The sequence below is a fragment of the Taurulus bubalis genome (genome assembly GCF_910589615.1).
Source record: "Taurulus bubalis genome assembly, chromosome: 2".
NCBI lineage: Eukaryota > Metazoa > Chordata > Actinopteri > Perciformes > Cottidae > Taurulus > Taurulus bubalis.
Window position 1 is genome coordinate 20395248 of NC_136590.1, and position 25649 is coordinate 20420896.

General features: G+C 42.1%; 2 protein-coding genes across 2 annotated transcripts in view; both read right to left on the reverse strand.

The window, feature by feature from the left end:
* Window positions 1–2645, reverse strand: part of ryr2a (ryanodine receptor 2a (cardiac)) — a gene marked incomplete at both ends in the record, with an annotated part of 151784 nt that extends 149139 nt beyond the window's left edge. Inside the window, one exon of the mRNA XM_079237783.1 lies at window positions 2598–2645. Coding sequence (XP_079093909.1) covers window positions 2598–2645 — 48 coding nt within the window. The remainder of the gene's footprint in view (window positions 1–2597) is intronic.
* A 1956-nt stretch (window positions 2646–4601) lies between these two features.
* The window catches only part of mtr (5-methyltetrahydrofolate-homocysteine methyltransferase), a 28071-nt gene continuing 7023 nt past the window's right edge, over window positions 4602–25649 (reverse strand). The window contains exons 13-33 of the mRNA XM_079237377.1: window positions 23353–23465; window positions 23080–23220; window positions 21827–22012; window positions 21562–21741; window positions 20442–20558; window positions 18855–18995; window positions 18683–18772; window positions 18287–18439; window positions 17849–17956; window positions 17368–17468; window positions 17063–17130; window positions 16182–16302; window positions 15824–15905; window positions 15252–15350; window positions 13770–13845; window positions 12651–12806; window positions 11586–11785; window positions 10945–11145; window positions 10653–10845; window positions 7719–7831; window positions 4602–6678 (exon numbers count right to left, since the gene is read on the reverse strand). Of these exons, the coding sequence (XP_079093503.1) occupies window positions 6589–6678; window positions 7719–7831; window positions 10653–10845; window positions 10945–11145; window positions 11586–11785; window positions 12651–12806; window positions 13770–13845; window positions 15252–15350; window positions 15824–15905; window positions 16182–16302; window positions 17063–17130; window positions 17368–17468; window positions 17849–17956; window positions 18287–18439; window positions 18683–18772; window positions 18855–18995; window positions 20442–20558; window positions 21562–21741; window positions 21827–22012; window positions 23080–23220; window positions 23353–23465 (2729 nt within the window). The 3' untranslated portion in view covers window positions 4602–6588. The remainder of the gene's footprint in view (window positions 6679–7718; window positions 7832–10652; window positions 10846–10944; window positions 11146–11585; window positions 11786–12650; window positions 12807–13769; window positions 13846–15251; window positions 15351–15823; window positions 15906–16181; window positions 16303–17062; window positions 17131–17367; window positions 17469–17848; window positions 17957–18286; window positions 18440–18682; window positions 18773–18854; window positions 18996–20441; window positions 20559–21561; window positions 21742–21826; window positions 22013–23079; window positions 23221–23352; window positions 23466–25649) is intronic.

Consider the following 25649-nt stretch of genomic DNA (forward strand, 5'->3'; position numbering starts at 1 on the left):
GGAACTAAACTATATATCCACAACAATATTCAGTTTACTATCCTAGAAGGGCAGAAAATGTACACATCTGGACCCAATCAGGGCGTTATTTTTTAAATGTGCTAAATTCAGAGCATTTAAGATAGAGATGCACCAATACCGATTTTGGATAACGATCTGATACAGACTTAAATAAAAATTCAATACAACTACATTTATGTGTTTTAGTTTTACAAACTTAAGAAAGCAGTGTTTTAGTCCGGCCTGATGTTGCCTCACACATGCAGTGGCTTCAGATTGGCACTCGGTATCAACCCATCATACCCAGAGCCCAGGTATCATATCGGTATCAGTAACTGAAATAAGCGGATTGGTGCAACCTTATTAATATAGCGGCAAACAACTATGTGCGATGTGAAGACATATGTGAGGGCAAATAGTTAGCTAGCCACTACCCCACAAAAGGCCTCTGCTAATGGCCTCTGCTCTGTACCGTGGTAATACAGGTTAGGACACTTATCTCTCTCAGCAGCACTGTTGTTGACATCTGTACTGTTGGCTTCAGCGGCTACCTCAGCCGTCACCATGTTGAGAGCTGTGTGGAGGCAGATGGATAGTAGGGCTATACTCACTTACTGTTGCGAAAAAAAATGTAAACATAGCGGCTCAATATATTCGTAACTATACATTGAAAATAAATCCCTGTGTGGGTCAACCAGCCTCCCCCTCCACCTATTGCTTTCTAAGCTAAGGCCAGTGACCTCCCAGGCGGTCACATAATCCAGCCAATATCACAACATGGTGATTTACAAGAAAGCGGTCGTATACTGTAGAGTGCATGTAGATGGGATCCCGGCTCCTTCCTGCTGACATGTGATGGATGTAGCAGTATAATGCACTTTATTTCCTATGATGTATGACGTCTACATGTAAATTAAGCGTCGTCAGTGACACAATAAGAAAAGAATACAGTATGTATTTTATCTTCAAATGAAGTTGTGGAAAAAGCATGTTAGTCAAAAATGGTTCAGTGACGCACTGAGAATAAAATATGGACTTTATTTTCATTTAATTTGAATGGCAAATGCATTTCAATTCAGTGTGTTCTCTGCTGAGTGACTGTGTGCAATACAAATACCTTCTGAAGTAGTTTTGATGCAATTTGTCCGCTGAGTTATCATATCGTAATATATTGTATCGTGACATGAGTATCGCGATACGTAATGTATTGTGCAGTGCTTGCCAATACATAGCCTAACTGAAAGCTGCATTAATCAGATCTTTTAATTTTAGGGGGAGGGAACGACAACTGGCACACATTTGACATATTTCCGCATGAGTATTAACAAATAATCTAAACATTATCGTTCATCAGGAGTTGTGCTTGTGTCCACTTGATGAATGCAAGTACAATGTTCAGTCTTTGTTAGCCAGTAAGTCTAACATATGCTGCCACTGGGCGGGTTGTATACAGTGGCTTCAATGGAGCCTTCTCACTAAAAACCCCAGCCAGCCATTGGCAGTCACCAGGTTGATGAGAGCAGTGAGACTGAACAAAAACAATGACCTGAAAGACGCTAAAAAAATCTCTGTGGAGCGGAGAGGCACTGCAGAGTGGGTGATGATTATCTGTGGGTTCGTCACTCCACAGTTATTTGACCCAATATGAACGTGAGAAGGGGCAGCTTTAAAATGCAGTCCGGAGGTTTATTAAAGCACCCCTGTGGGGCGCCCCTCATTCCAACATGTCCTTCCAATGGAATTAGTTTTAAAAGGATCAAGCATCTGAAAAGCATTGCAGCAACCTTCGTTTATTTGTCATGATACTGACGATAGAAACTGCACTGACAACAATGGAACCATCTCAGCCCTGACAGGAAGAAAAGGCTACTGATTAGGCTTTCATTTCAAAATGATAGGTTACCTTACATCCATAAAGATGTATTATTTTATTTTTGGAAAATAAAGAAAACAAATAGAAAAAAAGAAGAAGAAAAAATACTCAGGTGCAGTGAATACATGTTTCTCCCACATCCAATATACGCTTTTACTTCATTATAAGAGAAACATGACATATGCACACAGGCGCGCGCGCGCATAGACGCAGGGTGCTGTGGCATTTCCTCCGCGTAGAAGCTAATTGAAGAGAAGTGAAGCAGATGCAGCAGCAGCAGACTTCACGCTGCCAGTCTGCACCGCACTGCGCCCGCATCCACCAACACACAGCCCGCACGCTGCTCAACTCCTCTCGGAGGCAATAAGGACAGCGACAACAACAACAACACAAAAACACATTTTCCTCCATCTCGCTTGTCCTGCGGTGTATTTCTCACCGTCAGTCATTCCAGTGTTTTTCACACCACTCCTAACGCCTGAAGTCCTCTGTCAGCATGATGCGGACTCACTGACCAATCACTAGTACCTCGAGGAGCTGTCATCCTTAATGCGGTAAACTCACTGCCCAAACCACACACGCACACACACACACACACACACACACACACACACACACACACACACGCACACGCACGCACGCACGCACGCACACAGCCGAGCAGAAAGACGCAGTGACAGCGAGCACCGCGCCGGCCCCTCGGTGCAACATTGTAACGACTTACAGTTCGCAGGAACTGGATTTCATCCTCGCCTTCTCCTCCCTCGGCCATGGTTAGCTTTTCACACACACGGAGACGCTCGTGGCTGTATCTGCGTGTGGACTACGGGCTGGCTGGGGTGTGCGCGCGCGTGGCGGTGTATGCGTGTTTTGAGACGGCAAAAGCCAACGCGCAGTGGAAGCCGCCTCTCATTGGCTGGCGCGCGCTCACCGAGGGAGGAGCCGCACAGGTGTGAGCGCGTGTGAGTGTGTGCGCGAGCAGTTTGCCAGCTCTCTCCATCTCTCTTCCTCGCTCGCTCTCTCTCACTCACTTGCTCTCTTTCGGCCGGTTAGGTATGGAAGCTAGTATATATATATATATATATATATATATATATATATATATATATATATATATATATATATATATATATATATATATATAATATGAAATACGATTTTTATAATACATAAGTACAATATTTATCAAGACAAAATATATAATACTATATAAATGTGTTTAAGCCAAATATAAATGACAATTAATAATATAATATAAATTATAACTTCTATAGTACAATCATGAACTTTGATAGAATAGCAACGTCCACCTGCCTTGCACCAATGTACCACCAGTGTACTACACTGTAGCACACTATGTCAATGGCCGTGGCCTTTCCATCAAATAAACACAAACTTGCTTTGCATGTCTGTCTTACTGCAGCAGAGTCATCAGTCGGAGGTCTGGCATGTTGGTCATACCGAAGGGCTTTTGTTGACGACACGTGTCAAAGCTCCACTGAGCCTGAGCTTCAGAAATGCCTGGGGATGTATAGCTTACATGGATGCTACCTCACTGCTTGATCAATAGAGAAGTTATATATTTTACATAGCATTTATTTCCCAACATAAAAGGTCTAAAAGGTACTCAATACGAATGACGTATGTGAACGCACACAGTTTGGCTACAAAAGTACGTCAGAATGCAACAGCTTGTTACTCTCTGAAGGTCATGAACCACCAAAGATCACCAATGCAACCAAAACAGATGGACTCCCAGATCCATGTGCTCTTAGTGAGTGGGTAGAATACATACAATATTTAGTGGGCAGTTATATATACACATGGATACATTTATTTAGTGCAGGAAACTAACCTTTAGACAATATGAGCACACAACTCACTGGATGCTTCCAACTCCGTCATCTGTGGTCTTTGATACAGAAGGTCAAATACTACGACATGACCTCTGAGTTTGATTGAGTTTAAAAGTGGGCGTCAAAAACAAAATCATTTAATCATTACAGTGGTAGTCAACATGTGAAATAAAAAGCAGCCAAAGTGTAATACAAATGTAGTATTTTGTTATTTATATTCAGTAGAATGATACTAATAATTCTCAATTACTAAATTTGAACTAAATATTCATAGAAAAATTAAATAGCATCGCATAACTTCTATTCAAGAAATACTTCACTTTATACTTCTTTTTTTTACTATTAAAAACATGTTCTCTAACAATTCAGTTTTCATTTCCATAAAGGTGGGGGACTGACAAGAACCATAAAATGGTACAAGGTAACTATGCTTTAGTTGTTATGGGTCAACCTAAAAAAAAAAATGCAGTGTCCTACACTTCCCATGATGCAACCAACAGCTGTTTGTATGCCCTTCCCATCTGAAGAAGAAGTTATCCTTTACCAATACTTGGGGAACTTGTTCTCTGCATTTTACCCATCCTTAGTAATTAAGGAGCAGTGTGCTGCTGTGAGGCGCCCGGGGACCAACTGGGGGTTCAGTGTCTTGCTCAAGGTCACCTCAACATGCAAACTATGGGGAGACTGGGTCTGGTAAATGCCCACATCTTTCAAACATAATGCACCCAATTTAGAATTTTGCAGACTTGACAGAGCTCCTCCAGAGCCACAGAAGACATCACACAACGGTTTGATGCCCCACATCACGTCATATCAACATCTTTTTTCTTTAAAATGGACTGGACATATGAACTTGGAGAGAGACAAGCAGAAACTGTGTTGAAATGATTTATTGAAAAAGAAAAACATTATTCTATTGCTCATGTTTTACAGGGTTTGCAGTTCCACTATTATTCATTCACAACCTCTTTTTTCAATATAAGAAACAAAGTTTCATACAGATTGAGATCAACCACTGCAGCACATCAGGGCTTTTAAGACATGTGAAATGAATGCGGCCAGCATCTAACAGAAACCCAATTTGAATAGAGTAGATGGGTTGTTTAGTATACACAAAACAATTACAATACCTGGTCAAATGTAAACAATGTGTGGATGTTGACAGAAAACTTGCATCCTGTTTGATAAAACATACAAAGAAATAATTCATATTTATCAATAAATTTGGCACACTTTACAGATCCCTGCATCGCTTCTACAATCCACCCAGAAATTACAAAATGAATAAACATTAACTTAACAGCCAATAAAACAGTGTAACCTCGGATTCAAATACTGAACTAATCTGTTGTTGAAATTACACAGGATACTGTATCAGGGTGAAACAAGATGGTGAGAGAGATTCATTGAGTGTTGTCTCGATAAGGATTGATACAATTACCCACAGAATTAAGTAATACTCATTAGTCTAAAATCTTTATTACTTTTAATGATTGTGCCTTTGACACATTAATGAATTCAATTTAGAATGGACTGAACATGAACGTTTTTTTTTTTCTTGAACGCTAGTCAGCTCTGCCGTGTGGATTGAGCCACTTCAGTTATACTGGCTGCAACTCTTTAGGTGAAGTGGAAAAAGAGCTACAAAATGGGACATAATACTGTAGAAAGACAATTGTCCGTGAAATAGCAGCATCGAAAGGAGGGGGAAATGATTTTGCTAATCAAATCATTCTTCGTCTTATTATTATTACAAATAGAATATTTAACTTTATCAAGTTATTAGCATATTTTAAATTGCACCATTACAAAAAAAAAAAACTTTAAAACTAATCAAAAAGTAATCAACATTAATAAACCACTGAAAATCTGTTAACTATTACAGTAGTAGTAGTAGTAGTAGTAGTAGTACTACAGTACACAATTGTTCAAACCTTTACACAATAACAATAAAATAATGTATGGTTGTAGTGTAATTAATGTGCTTTCATACATATTGGATTTGGTTGAGTGCAAAGGAACTCGTCGGTACCACCAAATATACAACTGTACAGACGGCAAAACCAGAACAGGTGCACACTGATTGGGCTCCAGGCAGATGGATAAACTGTTAGCTTGAGAAGTGTTCATAGGTAGGTTTTGTTCCCACTTTGGCTGAGCTAGGCTAGCTGTTTCCCTCTATTTCCAATCTTTATGCATAGCTAACCACGTCCAGACTGAAGCGCCAACAACATGAGATCAATGTCAGTCTTTTCATTTTACTCTTGTAGGAAAAGCAAATCAGCAGATTTTGCAAATCAGCACAGTTTCTAAAATGTTGTCCGTTTCTTAAAGATGACTTAACCTGTAAACACTGACGTACTGTGCCCTTTAAAATGTTTCATAAATCGGCATATCGGAGCATCAGTAAGCATGTTTACACAGTGAAGAGTGCTAAAACAATAATGATCTCAACATTGAGCAAAAATAATAGCGACTGACGATTTAGCTGAATCGAAGAAGAACCGCTAAAGAAGACACACGTGAGTGTGATGTAACACCAACAGGTCATTTCATTCTATTTGTAGACTTAAAAGAATCCCTCCGTTAATAAACATTGTATACATTTAGGAGATCCTTTCATCATTGCACACAATGTAAGCATGTGTGACAAGTTGAAAGATTGAAAGAACACATGTGCATAGTAAGTAGTAGGTTTGTAATAACCTTTTGGCACAGAAGACTGAAAGTAAAACACAGTTTACTGCCACTTGTAAGCAGCGGTGGTAAGAACCTGTGTGGGCTACAGTGGATTGGTCGGACTGTCAACCTGATTCTGTGTTGGTCCACTTTACTGCTGTGGTGCTGAGTGGTCGCACGCTACGCCTCGCTGTCGTAGCCCAGGATGGGAGCCAGCCACCTCTCCGCCTCCTCAACACACATCCCTTTCCTCGCGGCGTAGTCCTCCACCTGAAGACAACAGAAGAAACAATACAAGTTGGGCTGGGTTTTGTGTCACAAATCCTCTCTGTTACAAATACTCTTCCAAAGTATTTGCTAGGACTTCAAGTGAATTCCTAGTTTGAATCCTTCCTCTGTTATTTTTTTGAGATTAGTCTCTGCCAATTTTTTCCAGTGGCAACTCTTGGTATTAAAGTGGTCCAAAAAGCATTTTTTCCCCCAAAGGCCACTATTATAAAACAGATGCCTGTGAAACTGTCGATAGGACACCTCGAACTGTTCGCACTAGTTTGTGGACTTCGGTTCAGATGCCTCGAGTTCGGCATTTTGGCCTTCACCATCTTGTTTTTTGCAACCAGAAGTCACACAAAAGGGTGGAGCTAAATCCAACCAAACACACAAGACATTTAACATTCATGAACTGAAAATACCCTGTGAAAGGGTGAAAGTTCTAAAGCAGAAATCACAGACAAAGCCCCGCCTTAAAGCATAACCTGCTTTATGGTCTGTTTGATTCTAAATTACCATAATTTACTAAATGAACATCATGCTGTATTGAAGAAGCCTTGAAACTAGAGATTGAGACATGAACTCATGTTCACAATGTTTACTGAGGGAATAAATCGAGAGAAGTAGAGGCATTTTCTCATAGACTTCTATACAACCTACAGTCAGTAGAGGTAATGCAAGATTTAGGCACTTCACTTTTCAGACCCGAAGTACTACTATTCATTTGTAAGGTGAGGTTGTTATCCTATCATAATATAATCATTGTATGTACAGTACTTTAGTCATTGTATTGGTACAATATTAAAGTTACACTTAAATCAGAATCTCGTCATTGAGGCATGTATTTGATTCCTTTTAAAAATCGGTCTGTGAGTCTTGTCCAGAGTTCTCTAAATAAAGACGAAGAGATTTGTAATCCAGTTCCGGACTCACAAAACACCAACATCTAGAGTGCACAACGTGATGGTATAGTATTTGGGAGCTAGTTACGGCACTAGCAGGATATCTCATTATCAGTTTCAAGATGTGCTTAGACAAACCTGCTCTTTGGTGATCTTTCCCACAGCGAAGTACGAGGCCTTGGGGTTGGAGAAGTAAAGTCCAGACACCGAGGCAGCAGGCATCATGGCCAGCGACTCTGTCAAGCAAATACCTACACACACAAAATGAGAAAAGCGGAAGGTTGGCGTGTTTCGTAATCACACAGCCTAAATGACTCTCTCTCTATTCCGTCTGACAACTTGTATGAGACCTTTGTAGTCTCATTTGCATAAAGCCGTCAATGGTCTCTTTTGGTACTGAATTTACACAAAATTAATGTTAGTGTCTATTAACGCAGACCTAACCTGGAAAAAATATTGTGATATTTCATGTTGTCCATATGGCTGAGCCAAACATGAACTAATGTTCACTTTATTTCCATGATATATGAATACCATCAGGGTCCTGAGGTAAAGATGCCAACCATGAACCACAATGTCCCCGGTTCAAATCTTTCTCAGGACCGTTGTTAGATCTATCTCTCCCTTGTTTCGTTCTCATCTCTTCACTAGAAGTTATTCATCTGCAGTTGATCTGTAATGAAAACAGATACATTTATTATTATTTATTAAAAATAGAAGCCTGTACCTCAATGAAAATGAAGCAAAAGAAATTCCCACGGTGTTGGTCAAAAATCATGTCAAAGAGGTTTTAAATTAACTGTGAAAAAAGGCCTTTGGTTTGATTGACAGCTGAGTCGACACAGCAAACACACCTTTGCTGGTAGCTGTGCTTTATAAGCTGAGGGAACACAGTGTTATGTTGGTGGTGGGGCTGAAGAATAAGGACCTCAACGTTTATCGTCCAAACTGACCGATGTTGACCTTTAGAGGTGGATCGTTTACAACGTATAATATTCCGTAAGCTAATTAGCCATTAGCAGTGCACTTTTCTCTGGAGGATCTTTGTTTGGTAGTTCGTTCAACAAGACAAGAAATGCCCTCGTTTGTAAATTAAATAAGAAGTAGACGTTAGCTAGAATCCCAGTGTGGGTTGCTGTTCAAAGTTGTGTTGTTGTGTCAGTCATTGTTGCAGTTGACCGGAAATGACGGTTGACGCGGTGATGTTAATGCTTACATATACAGTTACAATTAAATGATTTAGGTTGAGGTGCATACGTTAAAAAGGTTTTCCATGTATGTAGACAGCGATCCTGCGTGATTCCAGCTGGTTAAGACACAGACTCCATACAATACTTATTTTTCCCTTTTGGGTACTGAATTGTTCTCAGAGATGATTCTGATTCATAGAGCAGAGCGTATGCTGAAGCAGACAAAAAACAAACATTTTAAAGCGGTATTCATTCTTTTTGCAAATAGTTTTTCCGGTCGTGGGTGCAGAACAAGCTCTCAACGCATGAACGTACCTCCTCCACTTGTTGGGTTGAATATGTTAGCAAACAGTTGCCGATTTACATATTCAGCAGCAACACAAGCATTCGTTGGGTTTGGGTTTGTGTCCACCTGATGAATCTAAGTCCAATACTCCTTTTAGCTCTGTTGTCCATGGAAAACAGCTGCCTGCTGCAGCTGGAAACCAGGTTTACACTGTAAAACCAAACCCGTGATTCTCGGCATGAGATGGACAGCATAGCGCTGTAACACATCATTTTTAGATAACTAGCCAAACAAACTAGGTTGATTTACATGGCACACTTGATTCACTCAACCCCATTGGCATTGAATGAAAATTGATTTCCGGATCCCAAAATAAAAAAATAAAATCTGAAAGATTTAACATTTACGTCCAGACCGAGTGGGTTCGTCCCCAAGAGACACCCTTTTTACATTCGATCCCTCGCTAATGTAAAAAGAAAGAAAGAAAAAACGTCCTCATTGTGTATAATGTGGCCTTAAAATTAGCATTAGTGTTCTACCTCATAAAGACCAATCTGGCGTTTTGTCATCAGTCTGTGCAGCAGTAACCTGCATGGAGACGTAAACATTCACTTTCTATCTGGACAATATTTTTTTTTGGTGGGGTGGGGGGCGGGAAGAGTGTGTGGTGTGTTTTTATTTATGCTTTAGAACATAACCACCATGAAACAAGCAGATCTATCAATACAATACATCTCACTCGCTCTTTGAGCCAGAGGCTCAAGAAGAACAATTTCATGTTGTCACCTACGAATGATTCGACTTGACTCTCAGGGCGCCGCCCTCAAATAAATCCAAGCCGCCGCATGATAAACATCGTATCTACTAAGTGCCAATTCTATAATGCATTTAAGTGAACATTAAGTCCAAGAGTGTCAGCAGAAACATTATAGACTTAAAGTTCTCAAATAACAGTCCATTAATATATGAATTCTCAAAAAGCTATTAGAAATTGATTATATATTAATTTACTTTAATTAATCATATCAAAGTTAATACAACCTATAAAGAGAACACGACGAAGGATTCTATTTGCTTATTCAGTCTTCAAATTATGACTTGATGGTTTAGTTATTATATTCTCTAACATTAATAGCGATTCATTTTTCTCCTCCTTTAACATCTACTTCCATCCATTTCCATTTCAGGACTCCATGAAGACATGTGACAGCGCGGTTCCACCTAAAAATACAGTTCAACCCACAGAGCAGCAGCAGAATCTCGTGTGTGTGTGTGTGTGTGTGTGTGTGTGTGTGTGTGTGTGTGTGTGTGTGTGTGTGTGTGTGTGTGTGTGTGTGCTTGGTTTATTTGAACTTTTTTTTTAGCCTGGGTTTTGCCTCTCAAGCTGTGTACAGTCTGCCTTGTTTTATCAGTGAAGGTTGTCAATCATAGATCTCAGAATTTAGCGTGCAGAGTCGAGAAAACCAATGTAATTTGATTTTGCTGTTCAAAGGCTACTTAAAGAACGTTTGACCCGTATCTCATGTGACAAACAATACAACAGCACTGGGAGCCTTTCGGCTGCGGTTGTAATGGTAAAATGCCTGATGCCCTCACCGGTCTTCTCCTGGATCCCGGCCAGGCTCCACATGGCGGTCTTCTCCGTGTGGTCAGGCTGACTGGGGTAGCCGGCTGCAGGTCTGATGCCCTGGTATCGAATTCTGTGGAGGTCCGAGGCCTGCAGAGCCTCGTCGGTGCTGTAGCCCCACAGATCCTTACGCACGCGAGCGTGGAGCTCCTCGGCAAAGGCCTGGAGGACGGACAGCAGGTTGGAGCAGAGACCAAAGAAAACGCCGCGGCAGCAACAGTTACAGAGCAGTGCCGCGGTCGAGAGCTGTCCCTACTGTACCTCGGCCAGTCGGTCAGCCAGGGCTTTGACCATGATGCTGCTGTAGTCATCTCCCTGGGCCTGGAACTGCTGACTCAGTTCCTCTGCTCCAAACACGCCCACAGCAAACACGCCGATGTAGTCTGCCACGCCGCTGTCTACAGGGGCGACGAAGTCAGACATACACAGGTAGGGCTCTGAACTGGAGCTGTCCTTCTCCAGCTGCAGCACACACACGCACAGACACGCACACACACACACAAGGAAATGAGTCACTGTTACTTTGCAAATATATTGCCACACATTTCTGCCTCAATCATGAAGGGCAGAATCTGAATAAAAAAAATGTATATAATCAAATCTAAAGTACTACATCTGGCAAAAATCAAGGCACCACCTGGCTGGTCAACCAGCAAAATGCATTATTTATGCTACATGTGTCCACAGCTAAACAAAAAGAGGGGTTCTCAGTATGGAGAGTGTACAATTACACAATGTAACATAAGAGTTAAAACAGTGTCTGTTTACTATCCTTTCTTTTTTCCATTTTGACAGTAACCACAACCATAAAAATAGTCAGTTAAAAAAACTTTAAAGGGGCGGGTCCCACATGGACTTGGAGCGATGCAATGAAATGTACTGCAGCCGTCTATGAACCTCACTTGTTGCCGTAAAGCGTGGAATGTGCCGATTGGCTCAGTGTCTTTGTGCACTGTGACATCCCCTTCGTACACGCGGATGTCATCTCCATCACTCTGGGCACGCCAGAACCCCACCAGGCCATGCCCCTTCAGACTCCCACTGTCAATCATCTCGTTGAGCAGCTGCTGGGCTTCATCGAAGACTCGGCGAGCCTCCGCACCTGCAGGAAGTCAATATTGCTCAAAGGGTCAGGCAAGGTTTCACACCTGTGACGACGAGGCAGGGAGTTCCACTGACTCACTGCTGACATAATGTGCATGTGTTCTTGGAGACAATTATTTTAGCATTCAGGATTATGTCACTGGTTTCACTGCACTAATCACCAGAAAATATGCCTTCACAATATGGCTGGAGTGCAGAACCAGATTTGTAAAACGTTGGAGCGTTGCCTTCTCTGCCGCTCCAGTTTTGCTTAGGTGTCACTCACACTGTGAGTTCAAAACCACGGTGAAGCTAGCCAGACCCAGAATGCATCTGGGGGTTGTGCACGTGGGTTCTGCGTGGGCTTGTTTCAGACTTGTGTGATCCCAACATTCCCAATAAGTTTTGTGAAGTCAACATTTATTGAAAAAAAGATAGATGTAATAATTTTGTGTATGTTTTTAATCAAATATTTATCCTTTCAAAAACAACATTTTTACTGCCGTCAAAAAACTGTTTGCTCTACCGCCCACCGCAGCAATCTAACAAAAATGACAGTCCAGAGAAAGTCGATTTATTGAAGGGGAAAAAAAGGATTACTTTATCCCTTTTAATAACTTGATTCTTATTTTATGGCATTCAAAGCTTCATTTGAAAAAAATAATTTGAATAAAACAAATTAAAAAAAAAAAACACATCAGGTACAGCCCTTTGGAGCTAGTGGTGAGCGACCTGGGTGCAGCAGGGTGAATTCTGGGTGATATTGAGCGCGTGTGGCTTTGAGAGGGGGGAGCTTTAAGGAACGAAGAGCTTCGTGAGCAGGAACGGAAAAACAAATGTGTGCTATGGTTTGTGAAGAACTGTGACAGACGGCGAGCTCGTACCAACGTTCTTGTCGTTGAAGATCTTGGGGTAACCTCTGTTGGGGTATTTTCCTCTCAGCTGCCACACATCAAAGAAAGGCTTCCAGTCGATGAAGTGCAGCAGACTGTTCAGGTCGTAGCAATCAAACACACGGGTGCCCAGGAACTGAGGACGCACTGAATCACAAAGACGAGAAAAGAGCACACTTGGTTCTGCATGGTAAACCATGTTCCACGATGTAGCACTTCCTGGATCTGCTTGTTCCAACATCTCACTGAAGCTAAATGATATTCGTACCGACGGATCTAGTGGATTTTACTTTAAAAAGGGTAAGATAAGTGTTTTTTAACCTGGACTCTATTCTTCTATGTGTTTGAGTATAAGTGACCAATGGGGACAACCATTTTTTAAACTTTGTCACTGATTGTTATTCCAAGTGTCTGAGTACATTATAAATAACTCTGTTACATTCTGTACACATGCCCACTATTGTCCATCCAGGGAGGGATCCTCCTCTGTTGTTCTGCTGAAGGTTTCTTCCTTCTTTCTGGGAGTTTTTCCTGATCCGATGTGAGGTCCCGGGACAGGGGCCTCATATGAGTACAGATTGTAAAGCCCTCCAAGGCAGATTTGTGATTTTGGGGAGACAAAATAAACTGAATTTAATTTTTCTTTTCCATTTCTCCTGGTCCGGTCTGTTTATTATTGTGTCATGTGACTTGATGACAACGGTGGAAACGTGAGTGAGAGTTTGAGTGAGAGAGGACAGCCTGGGTTGTCAGAGTTTGTTGTGTTGGAGACCAGAAAGAGTAGCTTTGTGTTTTTCTCACAGAAATTCAATGTCATGGCTGAATATCCTTTGACTTCCACACAATGTGGAGGTGACGCCAGATTTCAATATGAGATTTGTCCTCGATGCAGACACAACAACAGAAGGTGAAAGGTAAAGAAAAAGGTTTTATTCCTCCTCAGGGGTCTTTCCATAATGTTATCAGACGCCCAGAACAGCAATCTGAGCTGTCGGAGAGAAAAACAAGCACTGTACTCGTGGACGTACATTGATGGTGAGGAGTTGCCCCGAGCGAATACATTGCAGTCCCTTTAATGACTTTGGATTTCATTGAGCCGTGCTAACTTACCTGGTCTGGGCAGAGAGAGCCAGTCTATATGTAAAGCCTTGTCTCTGGCCTGGGAAAGAGACAGATACCTGCGATCCTGAGGAAACAGAGGCAGACAGAGGATGAAGAGGAAGGCAAGGCAATGTTATTCATGAAACACATTTCAGGACAATTTGCTCAAATTAAAACATATGTGCAGTCTAACCAACTGTGAAAAGATTCAGGACATTCAATTATTGGATATCATTATTAGCGAACTGATTTGTTGGTCTAAAACAGGAAGACTATCAGAGGAGAGCAATGTGATACATGTGTGATCGTAGGTACAGTTCACTTTCAGGAACATTTCAGTAGGTCACGGCAGTTTGGAAATATCTATTTCTGCAACTACTCTTCTTCTGTGACAGAATGACAAAAGACAGTTTTATATGTCACTGTGGGCCATTGATGACTCAGGGAAGGAAGTCGAGTGGTCAAAGGACTGATGAGAGGGAGGAGACGTGAGGCGCTCCGGTAAAAACATACACGGCGGGATGTTTGTGTGATTTAAACAGATGTCCATTCAGATTACGCTTCAATAAAAAAAAGGTGACAAAAATAGACTTGGAGGGAAAAAACGTAGGAGACAAGTGAGGATTAATACATTTAATAAAATGGAAGTGTATCTATTCTGTCAGACGGACGTCAAAACCCTTTTTCTAAAAACGCTTTCCATGTCGATCGACTCAGACCATCTGATGCCTTTGTGATGACTCTTCAAAGTACTAGTTCTGTGCAATGTACTTAAACAATCACACTATGTAATAATACTACTAGCAACAGTGAATCTTGATCAGATTTTAAACACAACAAAAAGCTGGCAGGAACATGATTTCAACAGGGTTTGACAGTAACAGTTGCGAGTGTGCCATCGGCAACTATTTTGAGAAATTGCAGACCAATTCTTGGCCTTTGGTAGTGGCAACCACATTTTTAACATGTGAAAAGAAACAGTGCACAACTAGACCATCTTCAACAGCCCCCACAAGAGATACTATGTAGTACAGTCATTTATCAGCATATCCCAAACAGATACTGTGTGTGTTAGAAGCCTGACATAATTTCTTCCTCAATGAGCCACACTGTTGCACTGGGTGACATGTTTCCTTCATCACCATGAACACGCTGTAGTTTATTTTCACTCGGTCCCACACGCCGTGCTGCTGCCTCAAATACTCACTAGAGCAGTAAATATGGAATAATCCGCCGCTGAAAATAGTCCCCATTAAATGCCCTATTTTTTACTGTGTTAGTAACATTTAATAAAAAACTACAGTGACCAGCTGTTTTAGGAGGTTTGTTTTGCAAATTAAACTAAGATGTTTTAAAAAGATTTAGGCTAAAAGGTTCAAGAGACGTGGATGCAATGCTGACCTTGCTGACGGTTGTCTATGTGGGTCACAGGACCCAGAGGTGTCTCCTCTAGTGCGTACCTTACTGGGCCTTTCTACCAGCCAGTCTTACCTTCAGGGAGTCGTAGTGCTCCTGCCTGATCTCCTCATACTCCTCTTTCAGGTCCTCAAAGTACTCCTCCCTCACTGCCTCATCCAGGAGCTGCGAGCACTGACAGAAAGGAACAAAGGCAGGAGGTTTGGACACATCAACTAATATCAACTCTTTGCATTAAGAGATTATTGCCCCCCGAGGAGGATCTGTTTCTACTTCCCTCTGTTAGCTAGTTTGTCATCTGAAAAACAGAATTGAATGTAATGTGGTGCCTTGTTAGACTGTTTCAAAGGAACACATTTTAGTTGTAGTTTGCAATATTTTCTCATGAACTCATGGACTTGAAAAGCCTACGGCACGTCATCATGTGTGCCCCAGATCAACCAGCCAGGGTATTTCTAAAGAGACTAATCGGCTTTCATTTAAACCCATTTAGCAAAATAAACATGTTTTGATATTGTCCCAACAGGATACTTGTGTAGGCTGTTTCTAAATGCATTTCTATTCATGCCAAATTAATGCTATGGGGTTTTCTAAAAGGTCAACGGGGGAGGGGAAAATGCCTGAGGAAAGCTCCAGTGACGTCTTACCACCACTACACTCCTGGAGGCGTCCAGAACATGGATAGCAGGAGAAGTGTAACGAGGGGCGATCTTCACCGCTGTATGAGTCCTATCAAAAACACACAAATTACCCAAGAGACCACTGCAAAATATCAACATGTTGTGGTAGTCTACCTTACAATGACTACTTACTTTTCAAGAAATGCATCCATTATTAAGTCATTTATTATCTATACAGATCAGAGTGTGAAATACATGGGATCTCAGGGCTCACTTCAGACGCCCTGAAAAATCCCCGGTAGCAACGTATTGGATGTCTCGGTCCTCTGTGTGTGGACCTGAATGGACCCTGTGTGTGTTCTGATTGTATGTTTCTCTGTGTTACTTTGATGTGGTGGCTCCTCCAATCAGCAGCGGCGTTGTCATTCCCAGTCTCTCCATCTCTTTGGCAACGTAGATCATCTCGTCCAGAGAGGGGGTGATGAGCCCAGACAAGCCGATGATATCTGCAGGAACAAAAACATCCCACATTGCTGCTGCTGATATTATGAAAGAACAACCAGTAACGTGGCCACAATAACGTCAAGCATTCGGGCTGGCCAGTCGTTTGGGATCATAGTGTTAGTATACCAAATAAAAAGTCATGACAAAGTACGAACACAATAATCACCTATAATTCCCTTGTTAGGATTATAATCTGATAATAAATATCATTATGTTTCAGAAAAAAATGGCAACAATAAACCTTTCACTCATTGAATGTTTTTTCTTCTACTTCTGTATTATTAAGATGAACAGTCTTGCAATAAGTTATCTTTGATTCATGATTACTTCCAGCCTCATCTGGAAATTAAAAAAACAGCTAAAGAGTATGCAGATACAGCTTGGGACTTTTTTCAGCCCCAGAGGAGAGTAGTCCTCCTCACAAGTCCTCTTCATGAGCTGCACACAACCTTAACGGTCCCCGCCAAGAAGGAACGGCAGCTTTCACGTTGCCTTAAAGGCCAAACGTTAGGTAACCACTCGCTACTGCTTGTACTCAAGCTTAAATATCATATGCTCATATGCAATGTGTCTTCTTGCTGAGCCGAAATGGGTTTGCAAGTCTTACTTTAAACCAGTAGTGCAGCAGCTCTCTGGACCTATTGTGAAGCTAAACCTATTTATGAAATAAAATAGTTTTCTTGGCTACATTTAATTTGTAAAAATATGTTTTTTCTGCCTGCATCCCAGGCAGACAATATGCAGTCTCAAGTGTGCACATACCTGCTTTCTGTGTGATGGCCTCTCTGAGGATCCGGTCACAGGGAACCATGACGCCCAGGTCTATCACTCTGAAAGACATGAAACATCCAAAATCTCTTTTCATTTCTTTGTTTCTGTGTGTGTGTGTTGTAGTCTTAGCTTCTCTGCGTTTTGTTTGCTCTGTGAACGCTGTTGGCACCGTTAGCCGACAGGGCTCGGCTCACCAGTCGCCATGTGGCGGAGGGAACTAACCACACTGCTAATGCTGCTAGGTAACCCTGCACACAGAATGTATCAAGAACCTGAGTCTGCTTGAAAAATTTTACCTGAAGTTGTTGCAACCCAGCACCACACCCACAATGTTCTTGCCAATATCATGGACGTCGCCCTTCACTGTAGCCAGAACTATGGTGCCCTGATAGGGATCCTGCAGACCAAGGAGAAAACATCAGTGGAATTGATGGTTGATTGGTTATCTTTGTATATCTAGTTTACCATGTCGATAACTCTGAATGAGTTATATACTTGTGTCCTCATGATTTTTGGTAAAATGGACTGAACGATTGAATTGTAAAGAATCTAACCAATCTAGTTTCACAATATGTAAAGTAAAGAAAAGAAAAAACATGAACAGTTAGGAATTCCTTCCAAAAGCCTATATCAATTAATGGACATTTTTTAGGTTTAACAGGATTACGATCTGTTTAAGTGACATCACATTTAGGTCTCGTGGGAAAATAATTCATGATCTTCGTGGGAATATCTTCAAAACGAGAACAAACGCATCCTTATTAAGTGGAGACTGACCATTTCCTCAGTTGACCCCAATAACGCCATCATCTCCTCCCTCTCCTTCTCCATGAAAGGAATCAGATAGCCCACCGCCTTCTTCATAACGCGAGCCGACTTGATCACCTGCAAAACACACAAGGACTTGAAGTTTTATTACCGTTTCAAAAGGTTAGACAGTTTGACGAAATTGACAATTACCATATAAATTCATGAGTTATGGTCAAAAACGATTTCCATCTTAAAAAAAACATTGAAAATTAACAAACCAACACGGCTGGCGTTTTCATATTGTACAGCACATTTTTTGAAACATCCATCCAGAACATGAGAACTAACATATGCTCTGTTCGTAAGCCCAAACCCTCTACTAACCACAGCTACCAGGGAAACTATTGGACTTTTTTTTGTGGAAATACATGATTTATTGGGTTGGAGGCTTGTTTGCCATCCTACCTGTGGAAGGAACATCTTGCCAGCTCCAAAGAGATCCCCCACCACCTTCATGCCGTTCATCAGGGGGCCCTCGATGATGTGAAGGGGTCGCTTGTAGCGGTCGACCTGAGCCTTACACTCCGCCACGTCCTCCACCGCGTACTTGTCTATTCCCTACAGCAGCAACACGGGATGGAGCCTCTACATTATTTTTCTTAAACCATTTCTGAGCTGTGTCCATTGACGACTTTCACTTTTGACTGCTCTGCCAATCCTTTGAAATGATATACACATCCTGTCTCCTAAGTGGGCGGAGCCATTGCACGTTCCCCCCCCCCCATATCCACCTATTTTTTTATGTCAGTCACACCAGCATGTGGATGTGTTCATCATCATCATGTGATCATCCGATGTTACCTTGATGAGAGCGTACTCCAACCTCTCCTCCACACTCCCTTCTCTCCACTCATCTGTCTGAACCATCTTCTTCGCTCCTTTCACGTTGTTCTGTGAATAAAAGTAGTGAAACCGTCATCTGTCGCCCAAACTGAAGCGACAGGATGTTGTCCGTCTGTATGTCTGTGCGTACCTGTGCGTAGGTCAGTAGTTTCTCAGTAGCCTCAGCGTCTCTGTTCCAGATGAGGTTTTCACACAGTAACAGCAGCTCTTTATCGATGTCGTCATAGACCGGCAGGTTCCCAGCATTCACTATGCCCATATCCATACCGTCCTGGAGACGGGGAGGAGGACAGGCAGTGGGTGTGTGTTACGAGTAGAAAGCCTGTCTGTGAATGCTCGTCTCACTGGACTGGTATTTCTTGGGGGTTTATCTGTGTTTTGTGTGGCGCCGTCACACTGCGATTATTTATTTAACTATTCATACTACTCCGGAGCTTTGGTAGTAATTAACAGTGAATGGACTCAGTTTTCTGTCATTCACTCGGAAGCAATCGTTTCATGATGAGTTCACGAGTATTGGTTTGGTGTGGGGCCGGCGGTGCACACACGCCTCTGTGCGCTCAGTGTCTCCTCACCTCATCCTTCCATCTGTAAGTGTAGACGTACTCTTTAAAGTCCTGTTTGCCGTCCCTCTTCCCCTACGGGGGCGTTTTCACCGCCTCTACAAGCCACTCCCTAATGCAGCCAGAAGCCTCTCCTCAACCCCTACTGGCTCGAGCCCCGCATGGGGGTCACACTCCGACACAAGCAATGGCGACGAGGGGAAGGACTCAGCCAGAGGTTTCTCCGGTCTTAGCGCTGCAACATGAGTCTTTTTTTAGTATTAAAAAGGTATTCTTAAGGATTCTGTTATACTGGAGTATCATTTTTCTAAATATATGTTATTGAATAAGAAACATTTCTCCAAAAATGATTGTGCGTTTAGGCACGTTTGTAAAAAACTAATCAACGGAAACCAGAATACCAAAACATTTCCACGCTAACTTCAGAAATTCTCCTGACTAGAAACATAAACTGGGATGTTATGTACGGCCCAGGACAGGAGGGCTCTACAGCGGGTGAATAAAACCACTCAGAACATCATTAGTTCTCATCTACTGAGCATCAGTGAAACTGGTGATGTGCCCGTGCATAGCCCATAGGATATTAGAAGACAAAACCCACCCAGCAACACCCTGTTCAACCTGCTGCCGTCTGGAAAGAGATACAGAAATATCAGATGCATCACCACCACACCTGAGCGCAGCAACCCTGCTGTGCAATGATAATAAAATGACCTTGTAACCTTGAAAAACATGTGCAGCATCTCCCATCGTCTCTACAGAGATCTTGAGAGAGAGCCACGTGAAAGAGGCTTTAGAGACACAACTCTGGTGAAGCCCTTTTAGCGGCGCGTGGAATAGGACGATAACGATTGCTGGCCCATCGCTTGGAGCACCCCTGAGTACTTAACTGCCTTGTGAAGCAACATCAGGACATTGTTTCGATTCAGAGACCTCTAGTAGTGGAAAATTACATAATATGCTGCATTCAAGAACCCAAGGTATGTACTCCTGGAGATAGTTTGGGGATTATCTGCCCAGTTTAGAGGTGGAAAAAAAACTTTTGAAAACTCTCTGGAAAACATTGCAGTGCTTATGAACTTTAAACCACAGACCTTACTGTGAACGGGTCTGTTTTTCTTTTGTTTTACCTCTATTGACTGCGATGCGTTTACCTTGATGGCTTGGTAGAGAAATGCTCCATGCATTGCTTCTCTGATGGCCTCCATCCCTCTGAACGAGAAGGACAGGTTGGACAGACCTCCACTCACCCTGACTCTTGGTAATGTCTCCTACACACACAAATATTTGCAATGAGAATCTATCAAATAACTTCAAAAGTTTGAGAGCATGACATTTATTTTTGCTAGGTAAGCATGACCTACTGTATACAGTGGCTTGCAAAAGTATTCATACCCCTTGAACGTTTCCACATTTTGTCCCATTACACATTTGTTATCGCAAACATAAATATATTTTATTGGAATTTTATGTGAAAGACCAACACAAAGTGTCACACAATTGTGAAGTACAAAGAAAATTATACATGTTTTTTGCAAGCCACTGTATGTTCATGAGTGTCCCTGTTATAGTATCCAGGAGTATAGAAGTCAGAGCTCTCAAGCGTCACGCAATGAGCGTGACTGTCACGCATTTCGGTCTTAAGTCACGCCCTCCCGCCACACATCGTATTTCTCACGCTGAAAACAAACTCTAGGCTATTTAATGTGCCGCAGCGCACAAACATGACCTGGTCGCGCTGCACTCACCATGGAGGAATCAAGCACGTCTCCCCCGAATCCCCAGCCAATCAATAAAAAGAGATGGGCGACACGAATAGCCAATCAGAAAAACGTATCTGTTGTATCTGGGTGAAATGTAATCCCGGCCGCGCCTCCGAGTGGTAATGTACGTATTTGAAGTGAGCACTCGACTGGGTAACAGACTTGGAGGTTACTGCACGAGTTGTGTGAGAATTCGTATATGGACGTTTCAACATAGCTTTTGCTGTTTTTAAACTCGCCCTCCATTTACTTGAATTCAAGACATTCCTCCGTTTAGTTCAGCGCCCGATAACACAGGGTGAGTAATTGATATACAAATTCTGTTGGTGAGATATTCCTTTGGGGCACTTTGTTTCGCCCTGAATTCCGGTCTAAATGAATTCAGTCTCACTCACATGTTTGTAAAAACATTGGGGTTTTCCCAAGGTTGAAAATCTGAAGAGATTAGACCCTGAACAATAAACAGCAACAGTGGTTCTTCCTCATTATTTGAATCAGAAAAAGACATCACCTTGATAACTTTGGTGGCTCGGATGAAGTAGATGGCGTAATCGTTGTGTTCCTCCATGCCTGTACCGATGGTGAGGATGTTGGGGTCAAAGATGATGTCGTTGGGGTTGAATCCAACTTTGCTGACTAGCAGCTTGTAGGCCCGAGTGCAGATCTCCACTTTACGGTCTGTATCGGCAGCCTAAAGAGGGACGGCAGACTTGTCAACACATACAAGTGTGTTTTTGTGTGAGAGGGTGCATGTTTGTCCCGTCCCCTTCCCACACCTGTCCCTCCTCATCGAAGGCCATGACCACTACAGCAGCTCCGTAGCGCTTCACAGTGGCCGCCCTGTGCAGGAACTCCTCCTCTCCTTCCTTCAGGCTGATACTGTTTACGATACACTTCCCCTGACAGCATTTTAACCCGGCCTCGATCACTGAGAAGTTAGAGGAGTCGATACACAGAGGAACCTGGGGAGGAGATAGTTAGTAACAGGTTCAGATGCTAAACTGGGGAAATTAAATGTAAGCACACAACTGAAGGTGATTGTTAGCACTGTAAAAGTCCCGAGGTCACATGAAAACTAAACATCTGATTAGACGATGGTAAGTTTGAACACTGAAACAAGTTTGTATTCACTGGCTCGCCCCACACACGAGTGCTGATGCACAGGGATGCACTTTGGGGGCCAATCAGATCGGACAAATAAGACAACGGCCCATTGCTACACCAAGTGTTGCTAGTTTGTGTACTGTTGATGGGACAGAGAATTGGGAGAAGGCCGGGTCTGAGGGCCCCACTGCTCCCATAGATGATCTATAAAGAGATGAATTTCCCCAGCAGAAAACCACTCTCTTCTCCAATTTGCAGAATATGTCATTTGAATAGCAATGCACCAATGCGGAAATTCAAAGCTATGTCATTAAATGAGACTAAATACAACCCCTTTGCTGATCCTGCGCTGTTTAACTAGAAAAAGAGTTGGGCCCGCCCTACGGGCACTCAAGACCACACACTATGGCTTGTGTTAAACACAGCCGTGCGAATGAGTTTGTGAAGCTGTGATGTGAGCTGAAGGCTAATGTCAGCATGCTAGCAATGACAAATGCTAATATGCTATGTTTGGCAGGGATAATGTTTACCATGCTCACCATCTCAGTTTAGCATGTTAACATTTGCAAATCATCACGAAACACGAAGAACGGCTGATGGGAATGTCATCAGCTTGCAGGTATTTGGTCATAAACCAAACGATTGGAGAAATCTCAATTTTAACCCGATTGTGGCTCTCGAGGAAAAGTTGATATAATTCATCCTGAATGGACATAAATGTAGATATTGATTTTTACGACGATCCTTCCAGTAGCTGCTGAGGTATTTCCGTCTGAATCAAAGTCTTGGACCAAGAGACTTAGCCAGCCCGGGAGTCACGCTGCTGGAGAAGCACCAGTGTAATTGCCGTCTCCTACGATTACAATTTGCAGTGTGGGAGATTGGACGTTCATTTCTGTTGCACATTGTGTTGCAATATTCCTACCCGAGCGATGTCTGGCTCAGAACCAATCAAGTTACAAAATCGAGTCATAGCGGTTGGCCCCTCCAGCATCCCCTCGTCCATGTTTATATCCAGGACCTGGGCTCCCATCTCCACCTGGGCCTTAGCAATGCTTAGAGCCTCCTGGACAACAGACAGGGAAACACATACCAAATAAACAGTTGTTTATTGCTCAGGATTTGACCAACATTTCTGGACAAATGAAGAAAAAAAAATAATAATAATAATAAAAAAATAGCACTCAATCATTCTCACTTCATAGTCTCCTGCCATGATCAGCTTGGCAAACTTGCGTGAGCCAGCCACGTTGCAGCGCTCGCCGATGTTAACAAAGTTGGTGTAAGGGCCGATCCTGAACGGCTCTAAGCCTGGAAAAGAGAGAGAGACATTTTATCACGCTAATTATTTAAATAAAAGCCGGGGGTGTGTTGCTATTTAATCTCTACTATGACTGTAATCACTACCGGTATTTATATTGTAAGGCCCTTAGGGTAAGTGTAGTGGATGGCATCTACATTCCAGCCAGAAGGCTCCACCCACTCGTCAGGAGAGCATTGAGATCAGGTGTGGGACGAGACACCCCTTATCCTGATCTCCTCGTCAGGGAAGTTAACAAAAGCCAAGGAGGGGGAATGGAGTAGAGAGACATGCGACAAGAGAGGCGTCTCCGCTTTATGAAGAGGATTGAGCTGGTAAGTCGGCTAGCGGCCTGGCTGAGAAACTTTAGTTTGAGTTAGGGATGGGCGGATGAAGCCTTGTGAAGCATTGAGACCTTCTTCCTACTTGTACCGAAAAGGATTCGACGCTTCACTTTGAAGAACAGCGACATCCGGGTGGCCGACTGGAATTAAAGCAGCCGTTTAACACTGACCGACGCACTAGAACAACACCTCAATGTTTCAATCTCACATTTCTGCAGTAAAAGTCAATTAAAGCTGCGTGTTCATTCACAGATTTGATGTTACATACAAACATTAACGATATTGCTTCTGTCATTTTTTACATTGCAATAAAACTAAATGCAGGTCAATAATGTGAAACAACGCTTCATGATGGGATTCGATAACGGAAAAAGGTTATTTTGCGTGCGCGTAACCCACTAAACTATAGACAGACATTTATAACTGAGCATGTTTTTGTATATTTTTTACAACTCTAAAGTTTTATGCCAACAGATTTTATAAATAGTATTTGTCCTTTAGCTTATATTAGTGAGGCAGGATTTCATAGAAGTGGCAATGGAAAGCGAGACGTAGTCATTTTCTCAGACTTCTGTACAATCTGATTATTGGAACAACCAGAGGAGTCACCTCCTGCTGGCCGCTAGAGACAATGTAGGTTTTAAGACCCTTCCGCATCGGCTTCACCTGGCAGAACCGGATTCAAGCGTTTTTACAATAAAGGACAGGTCAGGGCTAGCTGGTTAGCATAGCTCATTTCAGTAGCTCTCTCTGCAACACAACACAGATGTCTTTGGCATAACGTTAACACTGTAACCTCCTTACATTCTGTTCAGAATGTTAGTTCATCTTACCATCTTAAACCTTGCACCTAGCAAGAGAAGCAGAGTGGTGTTTATGTTAAACTACATTGTACTGAATGAAACCAAGGAAGTGTGACGCTTGCACACAGAAGCTTTAAACCAGAAGAATGATCAAATAGAAATCAAAGCCCGTCTTTAATATAACCCAGCTTCTAATAAGTAGGGAAATTAAGTAAATAAATCAACATCTGACTCACATGCTTTACTCACTAAATGTATATTTTAATCAATCAGAACAACAAAGGTTGGTTCTCAAACTTTTTCTGTCACGCCCCACTTTGGAGGAAGAAAAATGTTCGGGCCCCACTGCCCCAACAAAAGTGTAACAAAATGATCCAACTTTTTGTGACTCCTCCATCCGTGCTTTTTTAAATAATAGAATAAAGAAAATTACAATCCCTTTCAAGAAAACCAGATTGCTCCATCAGACAAAAACTAATAGCATCGGCAATCACTTTGTTAGAACATTGCAAATAAAGTTCTATCTGTGCAAAAAATAACTAATATTTGGCAAAAAAAAAATACTTATTGTGGCTGCAAATGTCTGTTTTGCACTGAATATATTTTCAAGATAACAATAACGTTCAACCTGTGCAAAACATGAGTGAAGATATGTGAGGATCACGTTGTATCAGTATATAGTGGCTGCAGTGAGCTGCTTTCCTCTACAAATATTTTTAAAACGGGGTTGTAGATTTGATATGACCTCTCTCAATTCATGCTCAATGTTGATCTTAGATCAATATTCTGTTATGAGAGACACAACAGCAGAAAAGATCTCACATAGGCTTTTAGCAAAACGCCAAGAATCAGCGAGTCGTGCATGCGCAGCGTAACCTGTTAACGGCGTAACGTAAACATTTCCACAAAAGTACAGGCATTTCACCATGTATTTATTCATGATGTTTTATGTCTGTGTACTTTTGTACTATGTGAAGTTATCATGTTCATGGAGTGTTCGTCCTGAAACCACAAGGTAGTGGTTCATCCCAGCTCTCCATAGTTTCAT